The sequence below is a fragment of the Acartia tonsa genome, chromosome 14, assembly GCF_053477335.1.
Source record: "Acartia tonsa isolate MP-2025a chromosome 14, ASM5347733v1, whole genome shotgun sequence".
Lineage (NCBI taxonomy): Eukaryota > Metazoa > Arthropoda > Copepoda > Calanoida > Acartiidae > Acartia > Acartia tonsa.
The window spans coordinates 40,899,007-40,920,599 of record NC_137273.1 but is presented as its reverse complement, the minus strand read 5'-3'; the positions used below and the strand labels follow the sequence as shown (position 1 = coordinate 40,920,599).

Genomic DNA, 21,593 nt, shown 5'->3' with positions numbered 1-21,593 from the left:
ATGATTGAAGAAATCAGGGACTCACCAAGGTTTACAGCTATGGGATTCTATGAGATTGATAGATCAACCTTGACATCTACTTTGGGAACTATCATCACATACTTCATCATCGTATACCAGACAATTACTTGTTAGATATGTAAATCAATGTAATCATAAACTATATTTTAATCCTACACATTTTTTCTGTGTTTGTTCATTGTTGAACATCTTCAAAAGATTTAAGAAACCGATTTTTTTAGTAGTTAGGTACGATTTGGTTTACGCAGCAACTCTATAACTGGTACTAGAATGTTTGTATGTCCATTTTATACAAGTTGATTTTTAACTTTTTATTTCATATAATTATCCGATTAATCTAATTTTTGAAAAACTGATTCCAAGAACAACATTGTACAATGTTATAAGCGAAGCATCTTTAAAATCAAGTCCTGAAGTATTCTTTAAACATTATCCTGTATTTAAGCAGTTTTTTTAGCAAATTTACTTTCAAATTTGTTTCTATTTTTATACATTTATATTCTGATTATTCAGTTCTGACACTCTACAAGTGTTAATATTCGTTTGTCCTACAGTTTCAGTCCTTTGCTCTTATGGATGTTGTCACCCTAGTTTTTTTTTATGAAATCATCAACTTGAAAATTCACAATCATTTATTCTTATCTTTTTCTTTATAAATCAGGCAAAAATATAAGTGTTTTAGAATTAGAGCTTACTTTACAATTTAAATGAAAATGGCCATGTTAAAAATCTTTTTTGTTGTTGTTATATCTATAATACAAAGTAGAACGATGTCTGTCTGTCTGTCTGTCTGTATGTTTGTTTGTTTGTATCGAAGGATCTTGCTAACCGCTGAACCGATCGGGTTCTCCTTTACAGCGTAGCTTCTCATAGGTCCCCGGAAGGTTTATAACTATTAGCATGACAGGTGGGACCCCCCACGTCCCCCCTAAAAAATGAAAAATACCTCGTCAAAAAAAATATTTTTTTTATTTTTAAAACTAAAATTAAAATAGTGGAGTCGGCTAACCCCCCCCCCAAAAAAAAAAAATTGCTTAAATTTTTTTTTAAATCTAAAATATAAAAAATTAGGTTAATCAAACTTCTGAACTTGCTGAATCGATCGAGTTCTCTTTAACAGTAGTAGAGGTCCTGGGAAGGTTTATAACTATTTGGGGGAGGGTACCGGCACCCTCCCAAGAGAAATCGACAAAAATAAAATAAAAATAACAACGCCGCCCTGCGGACATTTTCTATCACCATCTATTGGTGAAAAAAATATTTTCGGTATTAGCTGATTTTAAAATTGATCGATATTTTACGTGTCCCAAGAGGCCTCTAGGGGCGTAGCCGCTAGTATTAAATATTCAAATAAGAATTTATTTTTAAGTAAAAGTTTTTCTATTATTCATAATGTTCATTCATTTTTTGGGAATATTCCATATAACAATGAGCATAAAATTAACTTAAATAGTCAGTTTATCAGTAATACTATGGCAGTCATTTTATTTATTATGGAAAAATCTGAAATACTCAGCTTCTATTAACCCTTACAGCTCGGGCCCCAATTCCCACCTTAATAGATCGGGGGGGGGGGGGCTCCAAGAGCCCCCCCCCCTCTATCTCGGCTACTGTTACAGATAAAGACGTAAAATTTTTTTCTGGTGGTTTATGTGTATTTTTAGAGAAAATTACTTTTTCTAGTCATAGCAGCCAGGCCGCTCCTTAGCCGCTTTTTAGCGGCCAGCCGCTAAATTTTAAAACAGCTGAAGAGCGGCCAATTTTGCAGCTAGGATGACCAAATTTTAGGACGAACTTTTATTTTTCATAACAAAAAAATTATTTTTTCTGATCATCGCCAAAAAACGGCAAATAACGTAAACCGCCATTTTCGGCGGTTACGGCGGTAAAACGGCAGTTGGCGGCGCCGATTAATATTTTTATCTGTTTGTTGTTGCTCAAGGATTTACCAAAAAAAATTATAGGACTCTAGCTGTAATAGAAGCCACGATATTCATGATATATGTCTGTAGTAAAAGCCAGACAAAAATCGGTCATAAAGTCGGTCAGGGAGCGGTCAAACGGTCATAACACATTTTTTCTCAGAAGGTCATTGATATCTTAGTATTCACCAAAAAAAATTTAGGTTTCTCCTTATACACAAAAGTCATAATATAGAAATTAAGATTTTTTTAGAATTTTTTTCTAATTTTGGTGCTACCCAACCGACTTTGACCGGACACCACGACCGACACAGACCAGATATCCTAATAAAATCAACTCTTGCCGACGTATAATTACTAAACTTAAAAACTCATGAAGTCACAGCACTCCATCTCACCTACAAAAAAAATGAGATTGAAAAAACTAGAGGGGGGGGCTCTTGGAGCCCCCCCCCCCCCCGATCTGTAAGGGTTAAAAATAGACCGCTGATTTATGATCTATCAACATCTATTCTATATCTTACTTTGTCAGTTAGTCTGTCAACAATACTCTGTAATTGATTTATATTAGACGTTTTTCTAGAAATAAAAGATTGTATTGATTGGTAAGAATTACTAATTCAAAAAACAAATGATATATATAAAAAATAAGTGGATCTTGGTATGGTTATTTTTTAGATGTTAAACTGATTTAAATTCTATGTGGAATTGCTAATTTTAAAGTAATTCGTCATTAACCCTATTTTGGGATTATGAAAATCCCTATTCAAGCTTCAGGAAAATTTAAATTATTTTCTTGTATTTATTCGAATCCAGTGGTTAGGAACCAGTTCTCATCCATACGAAAAAAAATATGTCTAGCATCGTATTATATCCTGCTTTTTACGAACATAAAAATGTACAATCATAAGATTAAAACAAGCTTTTTTAGCCCGTGCCTTCGCCACCTCGGGGCTAAAAAAATTTTTTTAATCTTATAATTGTATATTCTATATCCGCGGAAAGCCGTTTATAATACGATGAAAGAAATAACTATTACTATATGTTCGGATATTACAAGTAACGGATCACTATGGAAGCAGCAACTTGTAGAGTTGCTGCGCACACAAGAATAATATAATATCTATAATACAAAGTAGAACGATGTCTGTCCGTCTGAAGCTTAAGATCTCGGTAACCGCTGAACCGAATGGGCTCTACTCTTCAGGAAATATACCTACTGGTCCTGTGGTGGTTTTAAGATATTTTCTTGGGGGGTGGGACACCCCCAACTCCCCCAAAAACAAAAAATTCCCCTCTTATTTTTATTTTGCTCTGCTACAGGCTGCCGCAGGCTGCATTTTTTTTTCTTTTTTTTTAACCTTTGTGGAAGGTTTCCACACTTTTTTACCATCTCTTGGGGCAAAGCCCCTAGAGGCTTGGTGCGAAGCCGCTAGTAAAGTTATAAAGATATATCATGAATTTTAAGACAATACTAAAGGATTTTTACAATGCATGATTAACAGATAAGATACATTTAGCGAATACCCCCGCTCCTCATGGTACTGGGGATTGGGGGGGGGGGGTACTTTCCCCCTTGATCCTACCTATCGCAAGATGTCATAACCTTACTTTTCACGGAAGCTCATTATTGCTCAAGGATTTACCAAAATATAGGTATCTAGCTGTAATAGAAGATACGATATTCATGATACATGTATATTACCCCGTTGGATTTGAAAAATTTTGTTAAAATTTTTGCCCCCAGCCAAAATATGGTTTAATTATGCAAAAAAATGACCCATGCAAAATATTTTTTCTGTAGTGCAAAAATTACAATGGTACAAGCACTGCAAAGTTTTTAAAATCTGCAAAAACCCCTGTTTTTAGGGCTTTTTTGGGGCTTTTGTACCATCCCAATTTTAAAGATTTTTACAAAATTTCAATTCAAGTGTGTTAATATATACCTGAAATTTACCAAAAAAAATGGGGGCAGTCTCAATTATAACATATGAAGGTGTAGCAAGTAATCTTCCAAATACAAAATTGTCAAATTGCATACATATCTAATAGGGATGGGCCGGATACTTTTTTGGACGGATACTGGATATATGGCTCATTCATATTGCCGGATATCCGGCAAATATATGTTATTTTGCCGTATATCCGGTTATTCGACCGGATATCCGGTTATATGCCGGATAACCGGTTATTCGGCCAGATATCCGGTTATTCGACTGATGTTCTTTTATTCAGCCAGATATCCGGTAATTTGCCATATAAAGATTATATGTCATTAGAAATCAACCGGATATCCGGTATCCAGCCAAAAAAGTATTGGCCCAACCCTATTATATAAGCATGCCATTGTTTCTTCTTTACAGTGAAGTTTCTGATAGATCCAGGGAATGTTTCAGTTATTAACACTTAAATAAAATTAGATGATCGACCCCTCTCTCAGGTGCCCCAAGAGTCCTTTAGGAGCGTTACCGCTAGAAAGTTCTACAGTTCTTGTGAAAATTAGATAATTTTTAACATTTTCTTTTTATGTGTCATTATCCATTGTTTATCTCTGTTTATTAATTTTGTATTGACTTAATGGAAAAAGACGTCTTAGCTTATAAAAGATGTTCGGTGCTTTACCTCAAAACGTCTTTTGAGCACTGACAACCCCTCCCTCCTTATATTAACTTGCAAGGGTCCCTGGTACCCAATATAAACTATCCTAACCTGACCTTATATATTTAAGCAACAAACTAGAAAGTATCCCTTCCGTTTTTCAAGGTCGGGTATGTGCTCGACTTGGCACTTGGGAAACTTGGGCAATAATTTGCATTAAACTTACGTCTTCAATATATCAAAACTAAAGCTATAAAGCAGAAGTACCGATTGCAGAGTTGCTTCACTTTCTAAACCCTTATTGTTACAGGAATCATCAACCAAAGTTTTCAATCAAAAAATTTCAACTTGCTTAGAATAAAGAAAAGAGGTAACCTTTACGGAGTTCGTTCAGACTCATATTATAGAAAAGATTTGCATTAAATAAGTATAAGAGATAGATAGGACAAAGGCTGTTTATTACACTAGTCCCAAAAGTTAGAAAATTACCTTTTCTTATTCGTTGATTTAACAACTTTGGGGACTTTCAATCAATTTTGATGGATTGGTTTATTAATTTGAGTGTTCAATCGTTTCTACCACTAATTTTAAATTCTAATGGCTTTTAAATTTATTTGTATATCCCATGATGATACACAAACTGACCCTTTCTGTTGATTACGTAGTGGTTGAAACGTTTGATCACTAAACTTAATGAACTTACCAATTAAATTTCAATAAAAGTTTCCAAAGTTGTTGAGCCAAGAAATAAAAAAATGTTATTATAAGCCTTCCGGGACTAGTGTATTAAACAGCCCAATGTCCCCTTCCTCCCTAGTTATTATTAGACTTGTGAAACACTCTTGTATAGTTGATTTATTAAGTTGAGTGTTTAAAAGTTTCAACTTCTAGTCTTAATCTACAGAAGGGATAATTTTTTGTATCATTATTGGGGATGTACATCAATTTATTAGACATTGTCTTATCCCTTTAGATTCTTGAATAACATGTTATTTCTGTTATGAAATAAAAATGAAAGTGTTCTAGTTATTATTTGACTTTGAGTACAGGGATCTAGAGGGATAAGACAATGGCTGATAAATGGACATGTATACCCCATGATTATACACAAACTTAACCTTTCTGTTGATTACAATAGGTGGTTGGAATGTCTTGTTAAACCAATTAAAATTTCAAACAATCTAAAAAGTTGTTAAGCAAACAAATGAAAAAATTTTTAAAACTTCGGGGACTAGTGTAATTAACAGCCAATTGTGCTCTGCCTCCCTAGTTATTATTAGACTTTTGGTACACTCTGGTATAATTCAGAGAGGGAGGGGAAATTGGACTGTTATTTCACTTGTCCCCAAAGTTTTATAATTGTTTTTCTAATTCACTAGGTTAATAACTTTTGATTAATTTTATTGAATTTTGATTGGTTGGTTTATTAAGTTAAGTGTATAAACGTTTCAACCGCTAAGTTTAATCTACAGAACGGATAGTTTAGGTATCAAACAAATTTAATACTTATATAATAGAGGTAGGCCGGATACTGGATATCCGGATGATTTATAATGCAAGATATTTGGTATCCGGCAAATTACCGGATATCCGGCCGAATAATAAGATATCCGGCCAAATAACCGGATATTTGCTAGATATCTGGCCAGATACCGGATATCTGGCATTATAAATGAGCCATATATCCAGTATCCGTTCAAAAAAGTATCCAGCCCAACCCTGTTATATATGTATGCAATTTGAAAACTTTGTATTTGGAAGATTACTTGCTACACCTTCATATGTTATAATTGAGACTGCCCCCATTTTTTTTGGTAAATTTCAGGTATATATTAACACACTTGAATTGAAATTTTGTAAAAATCTTTAAAATTGGGATGGTACAAAAGCCCCCAAAAAGCCCTAAAAACAGGGTTTTTTGCAGATTTTAAAAACTTTGCAGTGCTTGTACCATCGCAATTTTTGCATTACAGAAAAAATATTTTGCATGGGTCATTTTTTTGCATAAATCAACCATATTTTGGCTGGGGGCAAAAATTTTAACAGAATTTTTCAAATCCGGGACGGGGTAATGTATATAGTAAAAGCCGGACAAAAAAATTTAGGTCTCTACCTTATATGTACACAAGAGTCATGATGTAAAAACTAAGATTTATTTAGAAATTTTTCTAATTTTGTTGCCACCTAACCGACTTTCCGACTTTGACCGGAAACCACGACCGACACAGACCAGATATCCTCATAAAATCAACTCTTGCCGACGTATAATTACTTAACCTAAAAAGTCATGAAGTCACATCTCTCTCTCTTACCTACAAAAGCCCCCCCTCCGATCTGTAAGGTTTGAGTTGTGTGAAATTTATATGTACTTTTTTCTTTAATTTTTTAAAAGCGAAGCTTTTCTATAATTAGGGTCGGTACATCCGTCCGTAACGGATAGCTTTTTTCATTAATTTAGGCATGTTAGAATTGTCCTATCGATTTCAAAATTTGCATGGTGATTCCTTTAGTAGATAGGTACGATTTAGAAAGCGTAGCAACTCTCTAATCATTACTAAAATGTCCGTACGTCCATTTTAAACATGTTGATTTTTTTACTTTTTTAACAACAAATTTTTATGTGAACTAATCATCTGATTGATCTGATTTTTGGTATATTGATTCCTGGGACAACAAAGTATAATGTAATAAGCGAAGCAACTCTATAATTAAGTCCTAAAAATGTAAGTATGTCCATAAACATTATTCTGAATCAAGCAGTTTTTTAACAAATTTACTTACAATTTTGCTTTGACCCGAATGAATTTATATTATAAATATTCAGTTCTGATACTATTAAGTGTTAATGTCCGTTTGTCCTACCGTTTCAGTGCTTCGCTTTTATGGATGTTGTCATCCTTGTTGTTTTGAAAACCAAAGTTAAATATAAGTAATCTATCCTATCTATAATACAAAGTGCTGTTTTCTTGGTTGGTGGGACTCCCCCAACCACCCCAAAAACAAAAAAAATCCCCCCCCCCCCTTATGTAATTAATATAGAGCGATTGCTCTAACAAATATTATCAATATTGTACAATTACATACATATGATTTCTTTAGTCCTTCTTATTTTTTTGTTATTTTCTCTTGGGGCACAGCCCCTAGAGGCTAGGGGCGAAGCCGCTAGTATTTTATAAGTAGTAAGGTTTTTTGTCTGTAACGAAGGATCTTGCTAACTGCTCTACCGATATGTTTCTCCTTTACAGGGTAACTTCTCATAGGTCCTGGGAAGGTTCATAACTATTTTGGGGGAGGGTACCACCACCCTCCCAGGAGAAATCACCTCTAGAAAATAAATCTAAAACCCCAAAATATTTTATGTAATATTATTTAAAGAAAATCACAAACGAATTCAACTCCCCCCTTCTCAAGTGCCCCTAGAGGCCTCTAGTGCGTAGCCGCTAGTAAAAATATATTTCAAACAGAAATTAAGAGAAAAAAAAAACAGAAAAAGAATAATCTCGGTATAGATGTTTTAAATCGTATAATCGGAAGTTCCCCAAACTAATATATTCTTTTTCCATAGTTGGGCTGTTTTAACCCAGTTCCGGTGCATGGAGCCTAAAAATTCCAAAGGGGGGGTGGAGGGGGATAAAATGCCCTAAATTAAAAAATTCTGGTAGATTAAATTTAATTTACCGCCGTAGCACCGTTAGCAAAGATTTTTTATAAGTAGGTTGGGTCCGCCGTCCGTCCGTACGTCTGGAACGGATAGGTTTTAGTTTTTTTACAACTAATTTTTATGTGATATAATCTCTATAATCAAATCCTAAAAATGTAAGTATGCCCTCAAATAACATCCTGTATTTAAGCAATTTTTAACAAATTTACTCACAATTTTTTTTTGACTTTAATACATTTGTATTCTGATTATTCAGTTCTGACACTCTACAAGTGTTAGTGTTCGTTTCGTTTCAGAGCTTCGCTTATATGGACGTTGTAATCCTTTTTTTTTCAATTAACCAGCTTAAAATAGATTTAATATACCTTTTATTTACTGTAGTATAAAGAAAATGCTAGTTTTTCATCCCCAATGCAATGGTAAAAAATCTGCATGCAAAAACGCTGTTTAAACTCTTTTTTACTTTTTAATTCTAAAAATTTAAACTATGAATGCATATTTTGTTATCTTTTCTTATGAGTAAACAAAACTTGAGCCGGGTTCTTTAAACATTATCACATTACTATTTGTAGAAAGTTTAATGTGTTATCTTCTTGTTATAGGTTGGAAGAAAGCACTTTAGGACTTTCTCCTTTTTATTAGCGAAGCTACTCTATAATTTACTTTGTCTATATGTCAGTCATTCTGTCCGTAGGATATACTCAGCTGCTATCAAGGCTAGATCTCTGATTTTTTTAGACAATATTTCAAACAATTTAAACTATTGTTGGTTGGAATTTATAATTTTATTATTCTGTGATCAAAAAATGTTAGAATGCAAAAATTGCCAGGTTTTCAACATACAACAACGCCGTACATTTCCTTTCATTTTTTTCTTTATTTCTTTTCTTGAAATACATGCTCCATTTACTTTCAATCTTTTTAAAAAGAAATACTACAAAATTTTTCCTTATGATATTTAACTTTCATCTAATTTTTATTATTATATGATAAACTTAACAGGGCTTGATCTTTTTTACTGCATGATCATAATGCTATCGTTTAAAAATCCACTTTATGCTAAAAAATATAAACATTGTGTTTTGCGTTAGGTCCTGCCACTAGGCAACATATTTGATATTTCTTATGTATTAAAATAAATAAAATAAAACTATATAAACAATGTACTTATATGTAAATATTCTGATCATATCATTGTGTTTTAATATGTTGACTGAAATAAATATTTTATGTTTTAAACATTTTGTGGCATATTTTAGTAAATGAAATCTAGTCGCTTTATAGCCGATTTTATTTTTTAACTGATTTTCACAATCATTGGTGTATAAGGTTTGATTAAAAAAATTAATAGTATCAAAATTGATTTTTCTTTTATTATGACCATTGAACATATGTAAGATTCACTTTTTACGTTTGTCAATCCATGTTTTTTTTGTGCTTCGCTACATTAACCCGCGACCCGTGGTTCACCATGTAGTGCATCCGCTCGTCGTCGGGAAGGTGATAGGTTCGAATATCGGTCCGACACTGCGTCATAACTAAAGATGTTAAAAATGGATCACACTGCTACTATGTCAGATGCGCGACGTAAATAGTTTGAGTGGGGGGGGGAATGCCTTGGCCCAAAACAGGCGCAACTCGTTACCATGCACAGCTAGGACTTATCAGTCAAAGGTCGTGCATCACAGAGAGTTGGTTGTCTGATGGATGTTACTTAACCTAATATCTCTGGGTGTTTGGACTGGACATAGAAGGGTGTGTATCAGTCACCATTAGTCCTCCTGGATTGCTGGACCAGGATCTGGACAGTACATCATGTCGAAAAGTCCTGAGGTGAATTCTTAAAAAAACTTTTGCCCCACTAAAATTTTAGTGAGGCAAAATTATCCCCTCTAAAATTTTAGTTTCCCCCACTGATTTTAGTGGGGCAAAAGTTTTTTTAAGAATCCACCTCTGGACTGCAATCCCGCCCATACGAGGTAATCTAAGGTACATATGTATGTTGTCATCCTTGTTTTTAATAGCGCAGCTTGATCTTAAGCTACAGTGATGTATGATTTTTGAGATTCGACTTTATGGATATTGCCATCTTTTTAGTAACGAAGCTAATCTATAATTCGAAATGTCCGTCCGTACGCCCGACTGTCAGAGACAGAAAGGGAGATTTTCTCGGCTCCTATAAAAGATAGTGAGCTGAAATTTTCAGGGATTATTTATGTTAACATTCTTCGTATTTACACTAAGTTTCATAAAGATTCGTCAATTGGTCGGGGTGCTTGATCGATTCCTACATTTTTAAGTTTTCATGATTTGCTCCACTCCTATTCAAGATAGACGGCTGAAATTTTCAAGAATTGAATACTTTCATATTCTGCATAATTTTTATCAAGTTTCATAAAGATTTGCTTATTGGTAGGGGTGCTAGTTTGATTCCTAGATTAAGTATTAATGATTTTCTTTACTCCTATTCAAGATAGAAGGCTGATATATTAAGGGATTAAATATATTCGCAATTTACATAACCACACAAGTTTCATTAAGATTTGCTCATTGGTTGAAGTGCTAGATTGATTCCTAGATTTTCACGTTATAAATCTTACAGAACACAGTAATAGTGTCTGACTGATTATGACGTAACAAAAAAAATTAGCCAATGAGAGGCCACTATAAATTTTACCATTGGCCAATAACGGCCTCTCATTGGCTAATTTTTTTTGTTACGTCATAATCAGCCAGACACTATTACTGTGTTCATCTTACAAGGTTTCGTGATTTTTTAGTTTAATGTTTTTTTTATGGAACTGCTCTATGGTTAATTTTTTTCGGCTATCCATCCACAATTTTTGAGCTTTGCTACTTACAGATGTTGTCATCCTTGTTTTTTTTAAACTTTGCATGATGATTCCCGTACTAGTTAGGTACGATTTAGAAAGCTTAGCAACTCTTTAATCGTTACCAAAATGTCTGTACGTCCATTTTAGCTTTTTAACTTTTTTTAACAACAGTTTTTTTATTTGACATAATCATCCGATTGATCTGATGTTTGGGTTACTCATTCCTATTGCAATAAGGTACAATATTATAAGCAAAGCATCTCTATAATCAAGCCCAAAAATGTCAGTATGTCCTTAAACAGTATTCTGTATTTAAGAGGTTTGCAACAAATTTATGTATAATTTTGTGAAAGGTTGTATATTCATATTTTGTATATTCGGTTTTGACACTCTACAAGAGGTAATGTTCGTTTGACCTACCATTTCAGAGCTTCGCTTTTATGGATGTTGTCATCCTTGTTTTGATAAGAGAATAGTTATTTTATCACCCTTAGTCATAACTCAAGCAAGCAAGGATTTAAAGATAAAGGTACTTACAATGTATGAAGCAGCTAAAAATTCAATCCTCATAATAAAGTAACAGGATGTGTGTTGGTCTTTTTGTTTATACCAAAGAATCTCGCTAACCGCTGAACTGATATGGTTTTCCTTTACAGAGTAGCTTCTCATAGGTCCTGGGGAGGTTTATAGTTATTTTTGGGGAGGGTACCACCATCCTACAAAGAGCACCCCACCCTCTAGTTTTTTCAATGTCGTTTTTTTTTAGGTAAGATAGAGAGTTGTGACTTCATGACTTTTTAAGTTTGGTAATTATACGTCGGCAAGAGTTGATCTCATAAGGATATCTGGTCTGTGTCGGTCGTGGTGTCCGGTCAAAGTCGGTTAGGTAGCATCAAAATTAGAAAAAATTCTAAATTTGACCGTTTGACCACTCCCTGACCGATTTTATGACCGATTTTTTGTCCGGCTTATACTATAGACACATATCATAAATATCGTGGCTTCTATTACAGCTAGAAACTATAATTTTTTTGGTAAATCCTTGAGCAATAATGAACTTCCATGAATAGTAAGGTCATGACCCTTTGACCACTCCTTGACCGATTTTCTATTTCCTACCTGTAGTTTTGCCGTTTTTAAGCTGCCAGTTGCCGAATTTTAAAACAGCTCTAGACCAGCCAATTTTTCTATGTAGTCTTTTATTGTGATGATAAACAGATAAAAATATTAATTGGCGCAGCCAACCGCCGTTTTACTGCCGTTACCGCCGAAAATGGCGGTTTCCGTTATTTGCCGTTTTTTGGCGATGTTCAGAAAAAGTATTTTTTTTTGTTATGAAAAATAAAAGTTCATTTTAAAATTTGGTTATCCTAGCTTTAAAATTGGCCGCTCTACAGCTGTTTACGGCTGGCCGCTAAAAAAACGGCTAAGGAGCGGTCTGGCCGATATGACTAGAAAAAGTATTTTTTTCTAAAAATACAAACGAACCACCAGAAAAAAATTTTACGTCTCTATCTGTAACAGGAGCCGAGATAGAGCCCCCCCCCCCCCCCAATCTTCTAAGGTGGGAATTGGGGTCCGATCTCTAAGGGTTAAGGAGCATAATTAACTATAAAACATCCATTGCGGTTGGACTCATTTTTAGCAGGTTTTTGGCTATTTTTATATTTATCACATTTTTCCCTATATCTTTATAGTGTTTATGGTTCAATTTTCAAAATTTTGCTGTTACAACTATGAAAATTAAATTTCCCGTCGTTTTAACAAAACATGACGATTGGACTGCCTTTTATCAGGTTTTTAGCTATTTTCATATTTTTTTACTCATTTCCTAAAATCTTTGGTGTTTTTGGTCCGATTTTCAAAATTTTTTTGGATGTCAGTTTCAAAATAATTTTTCCTATTGTTCGATTATTCATTATGTAATTTACTGTAATTTATTCTGGATATTAACAAACTAGAGTTGGCTCGATATAATTATCTCCCTATTGGCTAGTTTTCTATATGCATATCTATTTCTCAATAAATCTATTTTCCTCACCCGGCATTACTATCTAAAAGGAAGTAAATATTTAATAATCTAAATGATTTTTAAAAGATTTTTAAAATTATATTTTTTTCTTTACATTACCATCACCAAAGGGTTAATGATGATGATTACAATTTTAGTTTAATATTTGAACACACAAAGTGTCGCCACAATCGAATTCTTTTAAAATAGAGTTTTCTTAAATTTATTATATTATAAATCTAAATTTTCATTTTTATGATTAGAAATTAAATACATTGATATAAGGTAAATAGCAACATGAAATTAAAAAAAGGAATTTATTTTAATAAAGTAAAATAATGGGTCTTATCGTTCTGGGCAATGAGAGTTTATTATGGATTATTGGAGCACTATGAGTTTTAAACAAATATTCCTTGGAAAACTTGAGCTCGTTTATAGACATTTATTTCCTATATAGATCTGACATGGATCTTGAAGCAATTAAGCAGGCCGTTTTGTACATGTTAAAAATTGAAAGATTTCATTAAATAAAAGTTATCGCAAATATACTTAGTAAATAATCTTTAAATGCATTTGTGCGTATTTTTAACCATAATTTTTTTATGCTTCGCTAATTATAGATGTTGTCATCCTTGTTTCTTCTATGAATGTATTTATTAGGTATTGTTTGTTTTTTATAATTGATAAGAATTATAATTGATAAAAATTAGTAGGCTAGTGTGGCATCAATATTCAAGTTCATTGTATAATATTTTTTTTTTTGTGACAAGTTGATTTCATTTTTTGTGAATATATTTAATTATCTATAATTACAAAGTAGAACGATGTCTGTTTGTCTGTTTGTACTAACCGCTGAACCGATCGGGCTCTCCTTTACAGGGTAGCTTCTCATAGGACCCGGGAAGGTTTATAACTATTTTCTTGGGGGGTGGGACACCCCCAACCCCGCAAAAAAAGGAAAAAAAAAGAATTTAATTTTTCTTTTAAATCTAATATATATTAAAAATTAGGTTGATAAAACCTCTTGGAGCAGAGCCCCGAGAGGCTAGGGGCGAAGCCGCTAGTATCCTTATATAAAAGTAACATGATCCAAAGAATCTCGTTAACTGCTTAACAAATATGGTTTTTCCTTTAAAGTGTATTTTCTCATAGGTCTTGGGAGGGTTAAATAACTCTCACACGCGCGTCCCCATTGGGGTTTTTAAAAGCGAAGCTTTTCTATAATTAGGGTCGAATGATCCGTCCGTCCGTACGTCACAGTTAGCTCTTTTCGTGAACACAGTAATAGTGTCTGACTGATTTTGACGTAACAAAAAAAATTAGCCAATGAGAGGCCGTTATTGACCAATGGTAAAATTTATAGTGGCCTCTCATTGGCTATTTTTTTTTGTTACGTCATAATCAGTCAGACACTATTACTGTGTTCCTTTTCGTTAATCTAAACAGGTTAAGACTGTCCTATCGATTTTAAATGATGATTCATGTAGTAGATAGGTACAGTTTAGAAAGCGTAGCAACTCTATAATCAATGCCAGAATGTCCGTATGTCCATTTAAACATGTCGATTTTTAACTTTTTTGACAACAAAATTTTGTATGTTAAAATTATCCGATTCTTCTGATTTTTTGAAAACTGATTTCTATAAACTATAAAATGCTTCCTTTTCTTTGTGTATAAAAATTTATATTTAGAGGAACAATTGAGAAAATTCAAGGAATTCTTTTTACTTGGGCTAAAGTTTTCTGCGGCTAAAGTTTTCTATGGGTGAAGATTGCCACTGCTCTGTTACAAATTTTGGGTATAGTCCCTTTTGTGACAACGCCTCTTAAGGGGCATTTCGTCATATTTCCACAGTAGCGTTTGATAGGTTATTTTAGGGTCCTATGACAAACGCAGGAGTCCAAAACGTCGGAGTGAACAAACGCAGGAGTGGATACTTAACCTAACCTATATTAAACCATTTTTTAGGTTTTTTAAATGCCTAACCTCTGTGGGGGGCTTCTTTGTATTCATATCTTAACCTAACCTAAACTGTATAAAATGGCTTAAATAAATTAATATTTTAACACTCCTGCGTTTGTCCTGGAACCCTATTTTAGGTTAGGTTAGGATAGGTTTATAGCTCCCCCCCCCCCCATAGGGGTTAGAAATTGGAGAAAATTTACAGTGAATATAAGACAAAACGCCCCTTAAGAGGCGTTGTCATGAAAGGAACTATACCCCAAATTTTAAATGTAAAGACAAGCTTAACTTACACCACCTTTCAACATTAGAATGTTTTAGCATTTTAAGTTATGTTTAGCCCTCAACGTAAGCAAAAAAGTGCTTTATAGTTTACTAGCGGCTACGCCCCTAGAAGGGCACTTTAGGTAGGAGGGGGAAAAGTCGACCTCATACCATTCGAAATTTGTGTTCAAAAGAGTAAAAAAATATTAATAGGGGGGAGGGGGATGAAGACATCCTCCCAAAAAATATTTTAAAACCTTCCCAGGACCTATAAGAAGCTTCACTGTAAAGGAGAACAGTATAGGTTCAGCGGTTAGCAAGATCCTTCGGGACAGACAAAAAACGCTTAATACTTTATATAATAGGATTATTTTACTTTTAGGTGATAGCAATGGATAGAAATATTGATGCAAATAAAATGCAAGAAAAAACAAAAGTTGATGCTGAACCAGAAAAAAATAAGGACAGCAATCCGGGTGTGGCCACGCAACAGACCCATCAGGAAATGGATTCAAAGAGAAGGTAATAGTTTTTACAACAAATGGAACAATTAGCAAAAGTAATTTTCATATTGGTAAAAGTGTAAATAAACAAGGATGACAACATCCATAAAAGTTAAGCTCTAAAACAGTAGGACACAGATCCTGTTACTAAAAGTTTTATTTTATTTCACTCATGCATCTGGGATCTTTTCAAAAAAATGCCACAACAGACGGTAAAAATAATATGTTGAAAATCATTCTATTTTTTGTGAAATTTTTAGTTCCAATAAATAAAACAGTCTTTTGTCATTGCTTATGGCGAGAAACGTGCAAACAAAAAATTGTCAAAATAGTTATATTGTGGTATTCTGCAACTCTGGGCCATGCGGAAACCAAGATATTATAGTGATGCTACGCACCCAGCTAATTCTGTTATTCTACAATTGTAAAGCCACCTGCAAATATGTGAGATAACGGTATTGATTTCATCTCTCAGTTGTCCTGCAAGTGGAGGGAGGGGTGTGACCCCTCCCTCTCCCTTCTTAAGCACCAGAACCTTCCCCTTCAACCACCAAGTTATCAGCACCACCTCAGCCCTGAGGATAAAGGTTCTAAGCCTTCCTTCACCCGATAGATTCACCACCCACACAGACTGTTGTTGTCATAGTAATCATCAAACCTTCCCTTTAGTACCCAGACCTACTACTCAACCCCTCTATTCTTATCTACCTATTGTGCTGTTCCATGGGCTATCCTGCCAGGAGGACAGAGCCTACGGCTACGTGGACTACCACCCTAATTACACAGCTATAGTATCTATAATAGGGGTGAGCCGGCTCGAGCCTCTTTGCGGCGCGGCTACTCTACTCTGCTCCTATATCTACAAGATGAGAAATTGTCAGCCCCTAGCCCGACGTGCGGCAATAGAAGACATTCCTGATTGGGCATTAACTGTGTGCCTAGGCATACTGCTGGCACTGTGGTGGACAGAAGCCTTCATTTGGATCATAACCACCAACATCTGTACACCACCACTCTCTGCTTCTTCATACAAGGTGCTGCTTCTGTTATTACTTGGGCCTACTGTGTTGAGTACAGGGAACATAAAACACATGCAAGGCCACAGACCCCTGGTCCCTGAGATGCCCTTGTCTGGAAGGATGACTGAATGTCCGTTGCACAGCTCCTGTACAGTTGGTGCTCAACGCACGAGAAATGGAGATACTGGACTGGGGATTGTTGAACCTGTATGTGTCCTCCCTGGAGTGTTGAACGATGCGGCTGAGCCCAATGAGAAGGTGACAAGCTTCAGAGACTTAGTGGCCAGCCCCAATATGGGCACTACCACCAGAACTGAGACTCCAAAGGGGCCCAGCCCTAGGGCCAGTACCACCTGTGTCTGGGGTGGAAAGGTCCTCCCTGGCGCTGGCCTCACCAACCTGGAGGATGGGGAGCTGTCCCAGGGGAATAGGCTCTTCACCCAGATGCCCGACGTGTACCTGGGGGTGGGGGAGCCGCCACCCAAGCCTCCCTGGGAGCCCCCAGGCATGGAACGACTGGGGACCGGCCTAAGGACGGAGAATGGTGACCTGCTGCAGTGGAAGGCCTTACCCAGCAAGGATGGAGCAGGGTTGACCAGCAGCAGTGAGGCTGTTCCCCCACACTCCAAGACCAGATGCCTCTACTCTGTTGAACCACTGCACATGACCCAGCCAAGTCCCCCCATGCTGCTGAAGATGGAGGCCCACCAGGATGCAGAGCTCCAGCTAGGGAAGTCAATAAGAAGGCCACCCCCTGCCAAAACCAGAATCACCGCAGGGGCTCCCCACCAGCAGCTGACAGAGCCTGGCAGGGACGCAATACCAGCTGGCAACTCTGGCCTAACTCAGTCAGCTACCAACAGCCCATTGGCAGTTCAGAACCCAGTTCAGGCTACCATCAGTATGGCATCCTCTGGGCCTTGCCGGTTCAACTGTGGGTACCTGTCCACACACTGGCCACAGATACCCCCCAGGGATCATAGCCCACCTTCCGACTGGCACCATCAACGGCCTTTGCTACCAACTACCTGGAGTAACTGGAGGCAGGATCCCTCATGTGGAGAAGCACCTGCAGAAGCTAAGGCCGAGGCTGGCCTCGCCACCCAGGAGAGGAGAGCCGCTGTTGTATGGAAGGGACCTGTGTGTATGGGGAGAAGGCTGAATGTAACCAAGGAGCCACCACAAGCAGCCCAGCACTGCCTGATCCCTAGTAGGGGAGACCCTGCTTGTCAGCTGGTGCCCCAACTGGAGGATGAGAGACCTGGCAGGTTGACACACCCTGTGGAAGCCGGACTGATGGGACCCAGCTGCTGCTTCAACGGCCACACAGCTGCCAAGTGTAGAACCGGTTGGGACCAGGCAGTGAAGAAACACCAGGCAGCCCAACAACCTGCATACAACCAGTCTGACACCCAGGTCTACCTGGAGGGAGATGCCCAGCCGTCACCCCAACCAGCTGCCGCCGCTGGGGCTGCGGTTACCCAGGAGTCTGTGTCTCAGGTTGGGACCATAGTGGCCAGGATCAACATGCTGGGAGGAGCGGCTGAACCCAACTGGGTTGGCCTGGGCTTCAGCCTCAACCACATGGGACCGGAGTTCGTGCAGCCCGCCAACATTGCGGAGCCAGAAGTCCTGCGGCCTCTGCCGTTCGGCCTCAGCATGATGGTAATCGTCAGACCGCGTCCCCCGAAGGAGGAGGTAACCCCTGTCACCCCCAGCGAGAGCCGAGGGGCGCTACCCAGCGCCACCGGGATGGTGTACGGGGAGGCCCTGGCGGCCGCCGAGCGGGAGAGGCAAGAGGCGCTAGCCAGCGAGTCTGATGTATGGGACGCCAACCGGCGTCGCCACCTGGGAAGAACGAGAGGTGCTTCCCTGCACCACCAAGCTGATGTCTGGGGCGACAACCGTCGCCGCCACCTGTGAAGACTGGGGGGTGCTATCCAGCGCCCCACACTGGTGCCTGGGGCGACAACCGTCGCCGCCACCGAGAGACCTGGACCCCTGTGAAGACTGGGGGGTGCTATCCAGCGCCCCCACGCTGGTGCCTGGGGCGACAACCGTCGCCGCCATCGAGAGACCTGGACCCCGGAACGAGCCCGCAGCCCCAGAGGAAGGGGTGACACCCGTCACCCCCAGTCAGCCAGAGCCCCCAGCCAGCAGGGAGAGTCCAGCTGTCCCTCACCCTCAACTGCGTCCAGCTGTCTACCCCCCTCAACCAAGCCAGGGTAATTGTATTGCATTGGTGTACCAGGAAGTTTGTGCTGGGCCAAACTTGCCTGCGCCTCCTGCATCTGCCCCAGGAACCAGGATATCAGCCATTACCAGCCAACCTGAAGAAGCTTTGGCCGCTGCCTGGGGAGTAACTAAACTAGATGCATCAAGTGCCAAGCCTAACCATAGAAGCAGAGGATCCCCAACAATTATGCCTACCCAAGATGGAGACAATGTGCCTGGACACCTTCATGCTAGGGGAGGAAATCCGGGGCTTTGTGCCTCCGGTCCACCAGCAGCAGTGGCCGTGGATTGGCCTGTCCCCCAGCCAATTAGAGCGGAGCCAACCTTGCAGATCCAAGACAGCCTCCGGCACAGGGGATGGACTGTTACCTTCCCCTACCCTGCAGGTCTGACTGCCATGCACCACCCTGCCAATGTCCAGGATGCGCCTGAGGGAGGCAACGTTCCTACAGTATGGCAACCACCACCTGCCCGTGTTGACAGAGACCCTGGAAGCAGAAGGAACCTGACCAACCCCGAGGGCGAAGAAGCTGTGCCTGCATCCAGTAACCAGCCTGCCAGCAGCAAGGTGACCAACAAGATGGAGACCACCAGCCCAGTAGAGAAACCTGAAGAGATGTATACCATGCGGCTGTTGGTCCAAGCCCCCTCATGTGCTGTGCCACCCCTGGAGGTTGCCAGGGTGGCCTCAGGAGTACACATCCAACGGCCAGAACATCCAGCAGAACCAGCTACTCCAGCAGATATAGCAGATCCCGTTCAACCTGGGGAAGGCTGGAGTCTACCACCGTTCAGCAGCTGGTGTCCTGGCGGACCCATTCCACAAGGAAAACAAACTGAAGGCCTCAACCACTGTCGGAAGTCTGGCGGTGCAGACAACCCCTCCCAGCCTTCCGAGGGGAGAGTTGTGGTATTCGGCAACTCTGGGCCATGCGGAAACCAAGATATTATAGTGATGCTACGCACCCAGCTAATTCTGTTATTCTACAATTGTAAAGCCACCTGCAAATATGTGAGATAATGGTATTGATTTCATCTCTCAGTTGTCCTGCAAGTGGAGGGAGGGGTGTGACCCCTCCCTCTCCCTTCTTAAGCACCGGAACCTTCCCCTTCAACCACCAAGTTATCAGCACCACCTCAGCCCTGAGGATAAAGGTTCTAAGCCTCCCTTCACCCGATAGATTCACCACCCACACAGACTGTTGTTGTCATAGTAATCATCAAACCTTCCCTTTTAGTACCCAGACCTACTACTCAACCCCTCTATTCTTATCTACCTATTGTGCTGTTCCATGGGCTATCCTGCCTCCCCCGGACAGGGATAGCCATCTACCTAACCATTGCAACTATCTATGTTTTACTTGTATGATTTACCTTTAACTATCTCTATTCCTAATCCATATGTATTTATATTATGTTGTACATCTTTAGTAAACCTTAGACCCTGAATAAAGGAACATCTGAATAGACTCTGTTTATTATTTAGTGATTGCTAGAGAAGCGTAGCTTCTCTATAATATAAGTGTCCACGTCTGTTTGCACTGCCGTAGTCATTTGTCTGCCATTTAACCTAGGCGGATACCACAATATTCCTTTCTTATTTTAGAAAGAAACCCTGATAATAAATAATCCTTCTATTTTTTTTAATTTCAGCCCAGAAACCTCCTTACTATCCAAGGTCCGCAATTATTTTCTACAAAGAAGGAAAGGTGCTGCAAAGAATTCTGACCGTGCAAGCAGAATTTTAGAAATTGTAGCTGAGGCTACTGGAATTTCTCCTTTAAAGGCCTTTAGTTTGGCCTTCAAAGAAGCTGCTGCCTACCTTACAAAAAAGGAACGGAAGGTAATTAATTCACTTAGAATTCACTGTATCATGCATAGAATAATACTATTTATTGTTATTTTTTTGATAATAATATAAATTACATTTACAACTATTTTAATTATCTTTATTGTTTATTTCTGGGCGCTCTCTCTTAAATCATCTTCACCCCTCCATATATTTCAAAAATAAATTGATAAATTATGGGACTCCAATCATATAGTTGTATGAAGTGCATTTAACAAGTTTGATTGCAAGCAGAAGTTAAAAGAATACCACCAGACTTGTATAATTGTGTATTACATTAAATAGAAATCAATTAGGCACCACCAAAATAGTCATCATGCTGTTTTTGTGAAAAAAGAACAGCCAGTTATGTCCTATTGATGTAATTTAAACTATTGAATAGAAAAAAATATATAGTTTACTAAATTCATGTTTAAATGCACTTTGTGCAACTACCCATTTAGTGTTCTGTGGTTGATAGACACTTTGAGGAAATTACTTTTCTTTATTTAGGATTTGAAAAAGAGAGCAAAAAAGTGGTTAGGAGGCCAAACAAAAGCTAAGGAAAGTTTATCATGAATATGTTCATATTGTAATATTCTTATCATCAATTATGTTTACAAAAATAACACTAAGTTGTATATGAAATGGACAATTAAAATATTTAAACTGCTAATTAACAAGAATTCAACATCAGTAAAGCAAAACTCAAAAAATCAAATATACCAATTAAAA

At 38.0% G+C, this 21,593-nt stretch overlaps 1 protein-coding gene across 1 annotated transcript; it reads left to right on the top strand.

Annotated features, from left to right (window-relative positions):
• On the top strand, positions 1 to 21,437 carry LOC145305473 (uncharacterized). The gene is made up of 4 exons (XM_080147091.1): positions 1 to 111; positions 15,656 to 15,795; positions 20,684 to 20,873; positions 21,372 to 21,437. The coding sequence occupies exons 1-4, from the start codon at positions 1 to 3 to the stop codon at positions 21,435 to 21,437; spliced, it is 507 nt and encodes a 168-aa protein (XP_080003217.1).
• Positions 21,438 to 21,593: the final 156 nt, after the last annotated feature.